The 14015-nt window shown below is 38.8% G+C and overlaps 1 protein-coding gene across 1 annotated transcript in view; it reads right to left on the minus strand.

Annotated features, from left to right (window-relative positions):
* The window catches only part of LOC122790935 (protein Niban 2-like), a 1255142-nt gene that overhangs the window by 627238 nt on the left and 613889 nt on the right, over positions 1 to 14015 (minus strand). The window contains exon 3 of the mRNA XM_044058638.1: positions 7776 to 7904. Within this exon, the coding sequence (XP_043914573.1) occupies positions 7776 to 7904 (129 nt within the window). The remainder of the gene's footprint in view (positions 1 to 7775; positions 7905 to 14015) is intronic.

Raw genomic sequence — 14015 nt, forward strand, 5'->3', positions numbered from 1 at the left:
TGCTTTCTTTTTTATTTCTAATATCTCTCATATGCTCTAAAATTCTGTCATTCAATAATCAATTCGTTTTACTTATATAACAGGCAGGTCATTTCGTGCAGAAACTAAAGTATACTATATTTGCAGTGTGACTGTCAGCATAGAAGTGTGTATCAATGAAGAAACCTCTGATACGGTGTTTATATTGTCCCCAACCAAAAATGAATGGACATGCTGTGCATCTCCTGCAGGCAAACGCTCATCCTATCAGACTTTACATATTTTGGCTCATCAATTTTCTTGTAGCACAATTGTCTTAAGAGACGTATTATTTTTTAAAAGGAGAAAGATGGTGTCTCCTATTATTCCATCAAGTTGTTTCACACGCAATAGGATATTCCAGTTATTTCTAACTATGTCACAAACTGTTTTAATGTTACTTGCAAAAGTCAGTGGTACTCGCAGCATATTATTCACTATATTTCTTGCTGTGCCTGAAGTTGTTATAGCATTCACATTATGCATGGGTAAATCATTTGCATGTTTTCTTCTAGCATTATAGTAAGGTTGGCATTTACCTTTCCTTTCTTTCCATGCTAAATCAAGCTGCCTTTCAATATCTTTCATTTTATACCCCCTTTCACTAAATTCATGCTTAAGAAGAGTCTGTGCTTCACAAAGTTGCATCATCATTGTGTAGCCACATACAACTATCTGTCCTTTCAAAACATTTGCTTTTCTAAAACCAGGGTGCACACTACTGTTCTGCAAAACATTATTTTTTCTGACAGACTTTCTATACAATGAAGTAGAAATTAGTTCAGGGGTATTTTTTTTAGCTTTCACATCTAAGTCAATCTCTGTCAGAATACTTGTAAGTAAATTTTAAGAATGGAGTAAGTGTTCATATACCCCGAGAATTGTTTAAGATGGAGCTCATCATCATGCCACAGCAAAAAACTATCTACAAAGCATTTATAACAAATAGATTTAGCAAAAACATTTCCTGTGCGAATATTAGTTTCCCACTGCATCAGAGAGATAGCTTGGCGTAGCTATTTGCACAACGTTGAGTATTTTAAATCAGATTTTCCAGTAGTGCCAATAATTTATGGTTTGCCTAAACTCCATACTTAATGAACCCCTTACCCTATGCGGCCTATAGTATCTAGCCGTGGATGGGCAACTGAGCCACTATCGATTTATATTGAAAAAAACTTTTTAAATGAATGCACAACTGTTTTTTTAGATACTAAGGAGTTTTTTAATGATTTAATTATACACCTTGAAGCCTTAAATGACCCATGTTGGCTTGTGACACTTGATATAGGGTCATTGCTCACAGTGATCCCCCATACATACATGGGGGATAGAAAATGTCAGAATTACTTGTCAGGAGAGGTACTGAAGGCAATAAGTTAAGACTAATTTGTGCATTACTGGAGATGGTTATAGAGAACAACATATTTATGTTTGGAGATAGATATTTTATACAAAAGGTTGGCGTGTCTATGGGCACAGCCTGTGCAAATAGCTATGCCAACCTATCTCTGCTGCAGTGGGAAACTGATAATATTCTCACAGGAAATGTTTTTGCTAAATCTATTATTTGGTATAAATGTTTTGTAGAGTTTTTTGCTGTGGCATGATGATGATGAGCTTCATCTTAAACAATTCTTGGGGTATATGAACACTACCACTCCATTCTTTAAATTTACTTACAAGTATTCTGACAAAGAGATTGACTTCTTAGATGTGAAAGTTAAAAAAAATACCCCTGAACTAATTTCTACTTCATTGTATAGAAAGCCCATCAGAAAAAAATAATGTTTTGCAGAACAGTAGTATGCACCCTGGTTTTACAAAAGCAAATGTTTTGAAAGGACAGATAGTTTGTTGTATGCGGCTACACAATGATGATGCAACTTTATGTGAAGCACCTACTCTTAAGCATGAATTTAGTGAAAGGGGGTATAAAATGAAAGATATTGAAAGGCAGCTTGATTTAGCATGGAAAGAAAGGAAAGGTAAATGCCAACCTTACTATAATGCTACAAGAAAACATGCAAATGATTTACCTATAACAACTTCAGGCACAGCAAGAAATATAGTGAATAATATGCTGCGAGTACCACTGACTTTTGCAAGTAACATTAATATAGTTTGTGACATAGTTAGAAATAACTGGGATATCCTATTGCGTGTGAAAGAACTTGATGGAATAATGAGAGACACCATCTTTCTTTTAAAAATAATAAGTCTCTTAATAGACAATTGTGCTACAAGAAAATAGATGAGCCAAAATATGTAAAGTCTGATAGGATGGGCACATTTGCCTGCAGGAGATGCATAGAGTGTCCATTCATTTTTGGTGGGGGACAATATAAACACCCTATCAGAGGTTTCTCGATTGATACACACTTTTATGCTGACTGTTACACTGCAAATATAGTATACTTTAGTTTCTGCACCAAGTGTCCTGCCTATTATATAGGTAAAATGAATAGATTATTGAAGGACAGAATTTTAGAACACATGAGAGATATTAGAAATAAAAAAGAAAGCAATGCATGTGATGCAATAGGGGAACACACACTTAAGTTCCTGGTTCTTCATATTGTCCATAGAAATAGAGGTGGAAATATTAACAATACTGAAGCTTTGGAACAAGAATGGATTATTAAGTTCCAAGCAGACAGACCACCTGGTCTAAACTCTAAGGTTTCTTTAAAACAATTTCTCAAAAACAGGGTCTTGAAGCACTGATGCTCCAGCTTATCTAGTATTTGTTTTATATATATTTTTCTATCTTTTATATAGCTTTTAATAACGTACCTAGACGGTTAGAAATGAGTCACATTTTATACAGTCTACATAGGTTTGTTATATGTGTGTATATATATATATATATATATATATATATATATATATATATATATATATTTATTTTTTTGTTGTTTTTTATACCATGAGCAGTTTTATTTGGTTTACTGATTTTAACATGGAACCGATTGGTTGACACCATGATGCACCACTATTTAAATGAATTTCTGTTATAATATGTCTGATGAAGCAGAGAGGACACTGTGAAAGCGCTCACATCATTTTCTAATAAAGAGTTACGTACCGTATGTATCCAGCAAATTTTTATTTTATTGTTTCTTCTTTATTATCGCTGGTTACTTCATCCAGAGTCTAAGATTTTATTCCTGTATCTAGCCATAAATATTCCCTGGCTATTTCTTCCCACACTATTTACTTCCCTGGATCCTTGTCTAGCAGGGAGACTGACGTGACCCCTGGGGTGAATATCCTCTCTCCCATCCAATCATCAGGGTTCCTTTTGAAAAGGGCCAAAGAGGTGCTCAGCTTGACATGTATGAGCAAGTCTATTCCAGAGTCTGGGTAGCCTCTGGGTCAGGAACCTATCCCTCCAGCATGTTTTGTTTATTGTGGCGACGAGGTTTAGATCACTGGAGTGTGTGGCTCTGAGGGATTTGGATTTCTAAGTGTAGCATGTCCAATAGCTCTGGGGTTGACATGGCCTTGTATGTTAAGCAGAGATTGCTCGGAGTAGACTATTTGCGACAGAGTATAGCTGGAGTTTAAGGCAGTCAGCATAGGGCATCTGCTTTAGGCCTGTGATTCTTTTAGTGAGTTATTTGTGGCCTTTCCAGTTGTTGAAGACTTCCTGAGAGGTACATACCAAACGGGGCATTTTATTCTATAATGGGCCTAATGAAGGATGAGTACAGTGGGACAAGGACCTTTTTTCTGGATGAAAAGCCCTTAGTAATGAGGTGTGCCACATAGGATTTCCTGACTGTTGTGGCAATGTGGTTATTGAAAGTGAGACTGCTGTTCACCTGTGTCCCTAAGTCTCTTATCACACTTTGTGTTTAGTGTACTGCCACCTATGTGGCAATTCATGGATACATGTTTTTTCCCAAAGGGGATAACTGCACATTTCTTGGCATTGAGCTTGAGCACATGGCTCTGGCACCAAGCATCTGTTTCTGTAAGGCCCTTTTGTAGAATATCGACATCATTTGGGGATTCAACAATGGCTCCCAGTTTGCAGTCATCTGCGAACTTTGTTAGCCAGAGTTCATTAGTGTTGGCCTGTACTTCAAAGAAGTAGATTCCAAACAAGAGAGGTCCCAGGACTGAACCGTGAAGTTGTGCCAATATTGTCCTACATCCCAAAGACTTAACACGTAGGTGAATCAGAGATCCTCCAAACTGCCCATAGGATGTGCATGTAGCCTGTGTTCAAAATTACATGTGTCCTGCAACAGACTGGTATCCTATCCATGATCAGATTCCATCTTACAAATACAGAGTGCAGAAATTGGCTTAGCACCTCAATGACCCTTAAATGGATAATCAAAGGTGTTAAGAAAATGAATGAAACTGCCTCCTAGAAGACTTTGAGGAATGTAACAGTTAACTTACAGGCCAAAGTACAATGCCATCACAGTGGACACTGACCATTCTTCAAACCACAACTAATAATTTCTTACATGGGAAAACAATTAAGGTTTTACTCTTACAAAAGGTACCCAAGAGCTTTTGCTGCCATAGGACAGTTGCAGCCAAACTATCCAGTGAAAGGTGCTAAAGAAATTGCCTTGGCCACTGCATCAGAACTATAACTTTTAAGGGCCAGCTTTATTGGTACAGAGGAATAAAGTTCTGACCATAACCCACACAGAGAATATAGAAACATGACTTAGCTTATCTGCCCTTCTCTATCTGGATGGAGGAGCAAAAGTTGTATATTGGCAGGGGTAGGCTTGGGTTAAAAAGAGTACCTGGCTACATGGAAGACTTTTAGACACGTTTTTCAGGACCTTCTCTGCAGAACCCTACTGACAGCAGACAAGCTATTTTATCCAGAGACTGTTCTACTGTAAGAATTTAAAACGGGTTTTCCAGTGCAAGTAATTCACAGCTCCCACAGCAACAGTAGCAGTAGTCCAGACACTCACTAATGATCCAAGAATCTGGACTGATTACAAGGAAAAGGGGGAATTGTCCAAGTGTTGAACTTCATAGATATGTTCTGTGGATGAATTTAAGAGGCACACCTTAGGATATTCTATTAGAGGCAATATGGAGAAAGACCATACCTCCCAACCTGTACCAATTGAAAATGGGTGCAAAGGCCTTGAAAAGTGTATATAAAAAGCTGGACAACTAATCAGCATAAAATCTGAAAACCAAATGACATAACTCCTCCTACTTGCAGTAGGAACGTGGAATACTACTGAGAAAGTGAGAGAAAAATGATGGATAACAGAAGCACATTACCAAATAAACTCTAAAATCTGTAGACTGACTCGCACTGCAGAATTCTACCACAAAAGGTCACTTATTTTTCCCTTTGAAAAAGGGAGATGCAAGATGTGTCTCCTCGTTCTTTAAATCAATGGTACAAATAGCATGCTGATCATCTAGTGTTATACTGGACAGCTTCAAATCACATGTGATGAGGGGGATTAAGAAAATTGTGGGAAGAGGCAAAAATCAAGCCTGAAAATTGGGACACCTTCAAAAACAGGGACATCATGTGCAGGGGTAATTCAGGTCTGAAAATAGAAATGTTCCTCCAAACTAGGGACAGTTGAGAGGTTAGTGTCCGATGTCTGCCAACCCATGCCTGATGGTAATGATTTTGTCTTTTTGATTTTTTGTTTCTTTCTACACTTTTACTACATTATCCTTGCTGTCTGAAGTTAAAGTGTGACAAACAGAATTTATGAACCATCTCTAACATTTTTGCCTTCCGTATGGTATGAATACTTAGTACTATCTGGACTGCATCTTACCCACACTGTTGTTTGGACATCTAACTCAGTATTTAGTTCAGTTATTTTAAATTGATCCCAAGCCTGAATATTGTGCTGTAGTTAAACAGAGTACAGCTCTACAGTGTACACTGCAGCTTTCCTTAAAACTTCCTTGGATCAGCAATATTTGTAATCGCATCACCAGGCCATCATCTGCCAAACTACACTAGTCCACAACCTGCTTCCACAGTCTGACACTGATGCTACTGGCCCTTCCTGAATCACTCAGGATTTAAATTTCTATAAATGATCTTTTGACATCTGTCAACTTATTTCTCTTTACTGGCACAGACATGACTACAGCTCAGAAGCAGTTTTACAAATTATTTTCATCAGACATTGACTTCTTCATGCACAGTATAGATGAAATCATATTTTAGGTTTTTATTCGTATTAATAGCATTTACTCATTTTATTTGAATTTACTGTTATTAACAGCATGCACTGAGTTTATTTACTTGTACTTCATGGTGCTACAGTACCATTCTGCTCCTGCTGTTACTGTGTGGAAGAAATCTGCTTCCTGAAGTTGAAGATCAACATGTCTTTGAAGTTCTACTTGCCGAATGACAGCATAGTTCTACTTTCATCAACTTAAAGGCTGCTACTTTTAATTTTTCACTCAACAGGCAACTTAAATTGACTGACTGCTTTATCATGTGCTGTTATCCTTACTTATGGAACGTAGCAGCATTTTTGTTCATGCATTAACAGTATACAAACAATACAATCTTTAAATTTTACTTTAAAACGGGATTCATTCCCTTGTATTTGCTCAATTTTAATGTTCTTTCAATACTTGAAACTTTCTGACTGGATGTTCTATATGTCTTGTACTTATATCACGCATATTTGTCTTTAGAAGTTTACACTATTATTTTGTGATTATATTATGTCTTTATAAATTTTCTGTTCTTAGAGTGCATACTCCTTTCTAAAATTTTAACTGGTTTACTATCTTACAATGCTAAGGTTTTGTCTCAGTTTTTTTCTTTTAATTGCCATTTTGTCTTTCACATTTCCTGTACAGGTCAGGTTTAGTTATAACTACACAGTTAGTAACCACATAAATACTTCAGTAAATTTGACCTGATTTTTGCAAAAAGTTTGCTATTTTCATAGAGAATCTCAGAGGCGGTCACTATTCAACAGGCATTGAACACACACCTGGGTTTTTTCACATTTAAAAAACAGCACAACTGAGAACAGGTTTCATGGGACACACCACAAGGGACCTAACCTCAACCTGCCACAAAGTAGGGTATTTGACAGAAAACCACTTTGAAGTGGACTTCACCATCTTAACTGTTTCCAAAACAAGGGTTCCTGGAAGTTGTAATAAAAGAACTTGCAGTCTGTTGATTTAAAAAAAAAAAAACATTCTTCAGGTTCAATGAAGACAGGAGAAACATTTAACTGACCATGGTCATCATGCATTGGTCTGAGCTTGAGAAATTCCATGTGGTGAGATAAATACATTTAAAAAAAAAAAAGTTACCATTCTAAATAAAATCATTTTCAGTTTCTGTCTTTTACTCGATTGCCCTCACCGTGCCTAATTCCACCACCCTAGTCCCTCACCCCCTGCCAAATTACTTCAGTGTGTAGATCACCATTAGCAGAGGTTCTGGAACCAATGGCAACTTAATCCAGAGGGCCTAGAGTCTTGTGTCAGTGCAATGAGGTCTCGTTCAGCTGGTCCCTGGAAGTGAAGCAGAGTAGTGATAGTTCACTTTATTACATAGGGTGTTAAATTTTCTCCTCCTCTAAAGCCCACTACTACAGTTGGAGCATGCAGTGTTATGCAGAACAAGTATGAGCTGCATAGCTATTTTATTTTGCCAAAGTATCCCCCATGGCAGTGTCCACTGCTTCAACAGTTCCTAATGTTGCACTGTGCATGTGCACTAGTATAACAAATGAAGCTTTTCTGTATTATCTTACCACTTTGGTTTCATAACACACAGCTGAGTAGTTGTCTGGAATGAGAAAGAAGCGATTCCGCCATTTCTTGTTTTCCTCTAAATATTGGAAAAGGTTCCCAGAAAAGATAGTCTTCGCCTCCTTTGACGGCTGCAGAAAGAAAAATAATGTCAGCAGAAAGAAAAATAAACATCTCAAAACAACAACTCATCTTTACTACACCATCCATCAAGTGGCTTTCTGTATAAACACTTCCTCAATTAATAAGTCAGTAGGATTAAAACTGAGTTGACATTTACAGAATTTTTTTAATTAATACAATGCATTAAGAAATCTTGACAACTGCATTTCCTTTTAATTAGCCACTAAAGTGTTAGACTGACAGGAACTGCACAGTACATAAACGGTGTCTACTGGCCAAACATTTACCCTTGCCTCTGTGCCAGTGGGCCAACACTACTTTATATACAGTACTGTAAAATGTTGTCAAACAGCTATGAACTTATAACAGAACACTAATACAGAATATTAAAAGTAGCAAAAGGCACAAGCTGAACTTTACAGATGAAAACTTGCTATGGGAACAAGTCAGAAAAAACAGAACCCAGTAAGGCCAAAAATATCCCTTGAGCTGGACAGCAGAACTAACGTGACCTTGCGGCTAAACTGTGTTGACAAGTTGGCACATCAGTGGGTACACCTATGCAGTATTCTTAATTCACTCGGTAATAGAAGAAAAATAAAAAGGACTGCAAAGCACATAGGCCAGTTGTCAACAACCACTAATCATGAGTAGACATGGATGCCTTCCACATCTCTTCCAAAGCCACGTACATAGCTGGTAAAATCATCCAAGGGGAATATGGAAGAATACAGATACATGTGCATTAGGCAACCATGAAAAAAGTACAAAATTAATACTGTTAGTACTACACTATTACATTACATATACTGTATACATAATGCAATAGTCTATTACACTACATATGCAGTATAGTAAATTTTTATGAACCAACTTTTTAAATATTTAAAGTATATTACAGCAAATAAAGTTTACTTATTTGCACCCCCCCCCCCCATTAATGTCAACAAACAAACAAAAAATCTACACAAATGCTGCCTGGGGAAGGTCCAAATGTAGTTATGCATCTCACTTCCCTTTTAACTAGCAAGATTCATCTGCAGAAGTGTCTGATTCAGTACTGCATAACCACGGGTATGTAAATTAAGAAGTCCTGAAAATAAGCAACAGCCTCGAAAACATTAGATGCGACTAACAAATATGCCTCAGAATTGTGCTGTGCTGATTTGTGGGGTTTCAAATACATACCAAAGCCCAATGAAATTCTTAAAAGGACTCGAGCAATGCAAGTGCTACCTACTTAACTATGTGCCTGGGGGATTCAAGGTATGTTGCTTGTATGCAAATGGGAGTTCATTAAACAGACTGAAATTCAGTAACTTATGAACTGCAGACCACCCTATGGATTAGAAGCAAGGATTTGCCAAGTACAACTGCACATAAACCACTGGAGTTGGAGAGGTCTGACACAAAGTCCAGGAAATGGTGATGTGCTGCCCAGCATAACATAGTTAAGCAGCATAATCAGCTGTTGGACCTTGTATCTCACGGATCTATTTAAACATTAAGATGAATGTAAAGGTTATTCCTGATACTGCGTACAGTGACGCAACCAAACTTCTCACATCCATACACACAGATGCAACTGTACTCCTGCCAATGGGAGTTTATACAGTGCCAGGTACCTCATTTTTATACAATATACCCCCCCCCCACCTCTACAGTCAGGGCAAGTAAGCTTTAAATGTTTAAGAAACTCTCCTTTCCAAACCTATGCACTATGGGGTACACTTGCTGTGAAGCAAGGGTGCAAGACAGTATACCCAAGGTACTACACTGTGCAAGTCTTTTTCTACGAGTTACACAAAGCAAGTAAAACCAGCAGACTAGCCCTTAAGAGAAAGCAAGTACTGATGTACAGAATTGTTACAAAAAACAATGGAGTAATGGATAGCTGGTGAACATGAGGTGACGGCAGTGGTTATCAGATATGTTAAATCTTACTCAGTGTGGGAAGTGTAAAGGCTAGAATGCAAAAACGCAAGAGCTCATCAATAGTAGTAGTCAGTGAAAAGACAAGAAATGGGGCAATGTTGTCAAGTGTGCACAGTGGAAGCATTGAAAAGGAAAGCAAGCTGTAGGATTAATGGATGAATAGACAAGCAGACTAGCAAAAAAGTGTGCCTACTCAGTGAAAATGCTCTCAACCACTGTGCAACTCAACTACCAAGTGTTCTGCAAGCCCCTTACAAATGCACAATGTAAACAGGCACAGATGTAAAACACAGGAACAACCAGCTGCATAGCCTGCACATTTATGACAACTGTAGTTCTATTACCATTCAAGAATACTAACATGGAGTATCATTACTGTCTTTCACTCAGTGTACCACTGCCCTCTAACACTGGTGCACATCAAGTACATATTTATAAACATACTGCATCTAGTTGCACTAGGTGTGACCCATGTGGAGAAACAGCACAACTACCATAAACAGTGTGCACAGCTACTGAATGCAACTGTGAATTCAGATGTCCATATGGTACATCTGAAACTATCAATAAATGTGCACAGTTACAGTTTCAAAAGCAGTCACAGATTGAAAACATGAATCAGTGCTGGCTTTTCTGATTGATGCTTTCAGCAGAGTCAAGGTATCCACCATTTCCCATCAGTTTTCCACAAACATTCAAATTTCACTAACTCCACCCTCTTCATTTCCAGCCTCTTTAAGTTATCACCTTTTACAATGGGAGGGTCCCTGTGTACATGGAAATAAAAATCTTACAGATGCACATATTTGAAGAAACATGGAGTTTTGGTAAAGGAAAGGATCAGTAGCTGGAGTTCTTACTTTGCAGCTGAAATGATCACACTACCTGATTGGGTGAAGTACAATGGCAGGAAACTTTCAATACATTAAATTTTGCATGTGCCAGATTATGCAAGTCATGAAAACTTCTGGAAGTTACAGCGTTGCAGCTAGGGGTCCTTACCTTGATTTTTTAGTATGATTTACTACAACTATCCTAGGATAAGGTGATCAAACCAAGTAACCAATGCATTCAGTATATTCCAGCCTGCAAAAGTAGCCTGCTAGGTATCCAAATTCTTTTTTGCTCGATATACCACCTTTCAACTCTTGTTTTCTGAGTAAAATACAGCTTTGCGTGTTTTCCAGATCTAGCCTCACTGATTGGCACTGAGGGATAACATCAACGTGACCCAAGTAACTGGGGTTCAGTCAGTGACACCCATACTGCAAGAGCCAGAGACGGGAGAAAAATGAATAGCCATGTCTGACTCATTTAACCAGGGGGAGGGTGCTGGCAGGCTGAGATCAGTTTATGCACTCTGTGAACACACAGGGTGGTGCACTTTGTCAGAGTAGAAACCACCACCCATGCTCGAGGAAGGGACGGAAGGCAGGGCTGCTTGCTGGTCATGACCCTAGTGGAAGTGAAGGCATCTCTAGCACAGACCAACGCATGCCCCCTTCCTTTGCGATCACAGCATTTGCAGGGTGGTAGGACTTGCAAGAAAAGCAGTCGACCATTCCAGTACACTCTTGCACTGTTAAGTAGGAAAGAATGGGCTAATTTTTGAGAAGAGAACTGGTGCTCAGCAGGAAGCATGGGGCAAAGTGTGTTTGATACATGGAAGAGAAATCTAAACTTTCTCTGCTCGTCATCTAATGCTGGTGATGCTGTCTTCAACTTGCTGTATACAACATTCATTTTCCATCTGTATTTAGACAGCCCATTAAAACTACTCTTGTACTTTTCTGCTTGAAGGCTTACGTTAACCAGCAGTCTCTCTGTAGGCCTCGGGTGAACCTTTACTGATTGGCACAATTTAAACAGCTAATATGCTTCCATGTGGCAACTCCTATAGCAGGCCGCAAACCCTTCTAGACAGGAAGCTCAAACATACTACACTGACAGTCTACCCCCTTCTTAACATTATTATTCTCTACAGAATTAGACGCACCACATAAAAGCCCACTGTTAAATCCCCCAATGGGAGTCATACAGTTGGTTAAATCAAGGTAAAGAAAATACATTCTTCCCCAACTACAAGTCTACAAAAAGGCCATTATAGGCATTTTCTGGGTTGATCTTTGAAAAAAAGACCCTATAGGTCCTCCTATCACCTATTAACACTTCATCTCATGCTGCAATCAGCTCTTGGTGTCAAGCCTCAGGCAGAAAATACAACACAATCTAGTACAACACTAACCTCCGTTGTTCCCACTTTACTTAAGGTCCCTAGCACAATGTTAAACAAATCTCAGCCCTTTCACAGATGTGTCACCCATACGCCACACAATGTCACTCCCCTGCACAGTGCAGAGAACGAGCTGTCCTGGTAATAAGCCAGTCAGTTTGAAATTAGTGCTCCCTTCTCATTTGGCAAATATTTTAAGGACAATATTCTATAACCCATCGACCATACAGTTTGCAACAAATTGGTTACTTTTGTTATGATTTCGTGTAAAGGCTGCTCAGTTTCTTTACCATAGCACATGAGGACAAAGGTGGAAATCCTTCATTTTTTCTGTTCTTTAAGCCCACTGAATAAGGAAACTAACATTTCCTTAATAAAAATTGCTGTTTTCGTTTGTAGACTGGAAGTGAAGCTAATCAAAAGATGCATGCAATCAATGACCCTTCCACCTGTGGTCACCTAAAAAGGAGCAGCAAATCAACTTACTTGAATCAAAAAAATATTTCTAGGAATCTGTCAGGCCATCACTGGAGCAAGACTTCATACACACTACTTAGCATTCTCTGGTTAACTTCCATGAGGACAATAAGATATTTCTAAGCTGGAACAAGAGCCAAACAGCTTTCCCAGACTCTGCCCCTACCAGTGAACTGGTTCAGGCACATGGCTTATACACTGTACAGTTTTAGTATTTTATTTCAATGTGCCCAGGCTTCCACTGAAAAACACTTTTGCCAAAGCCACCCCTTACATTTTATTCTTGATTACATAGTTGGGGTGGAGGCTGTCCCCTTTTGCCTATCCCCTGATTAACCTACCTGCAGCTAAAGACTTTTGTATCTTTTATGCCATTTCATATGCAAACCTTCAGTCTGCCTTCATTTTCCAAGGTACCCATTTTAATTTGACCATATTAACTGCTCAGACTTTAAACACAAAACTGCTTCTTCCTTTTATGTGCACTATCTTCACAGGCCAGTCACCTGTTCCTTACAGGAAAAGCCATCCATTAGTCTACTAAATGTACTACTACACACGTTTCTTGGCCTCATTTTTCTAATTCATAAATTCCAACACCCTGGATCAACTACTCCATTGTCCCACCAGGGGCTCCAATATCCTAGACCTGGTTTCCAACATGGCAGATGCTCAACACCACTGGTTACCCCCTCACTGTTCAGGTCTGACCATAAGCAAATCACCCTTGATATCCACATCCCACCCCCAAGTAAGGAAACCTCCATAGAAAAACTTCTCCAAAGCCAACTTCATGCTACTCAAGTCAAAAGTGACAAACTTCATGGCATCCATGCAGACGGGAGCTGAAAGTTCGACTGCTGAATCCTACACTAAGGCACTGTATAAGCACATCCACTTGTGCATGAATCTTGCCATCCCAAATAGAACCAAGATGCTCTCCTCCAAAAAAAGGAAGCCAAACTGGTGGTCCCCTGCCATAAACAAACTATACAACAGAAGGAAAAAACTGTTGCAGAAGAGGAAAATCCCAGGATGCAAAAAATCCCTTACCAGCCTCAGTAAGAAGCTGAGATCCCTCAAAATCCTCCAAAGTTAGTTACGAAAATAAAATTGCCAAAGATTCCAAAGACAACCACAAGGCATTCTATAGTTATGTCAAGAATCTAAATGGCAATGCTCAGATCTGCTCTGAGCTACAGCAGAATGGCATTAAATATACTGATCCCAAGGATATTGCCAATATCCTGGCAGATCGATTTAGTGCCAACTTCACCCCCCTCTCACCCCATAAAGGGCCCATCTCAATACAAAAAGATTGAGAAATTCCAGTAATCACAGCCACACAGGTAGAAACCGTCCTCTCCAAAGCTAAGAATACATCATCCATGGGACCAGATGACACCCTGGGCTGTGTACATGAACTACAAAATTAAATGGCACCTCACCCAAGTGTCATATTTAATCATAGCCT

This window comes from Protopterus annectens, chromosome 16.part0 (assembly GCF_019279795.1).
Source record: "Protopterus annectens isolate FY-2018-M chromosome 16.part0, PAN1.0, whole genome shotgun sequence".
In the NCBI taxonomy this organism is placed as follows: Eukaryota; Metazoa; Chordata; order Ceratodontiformes; family Protopteridae; genus Protopterus; species Protopterus annectens.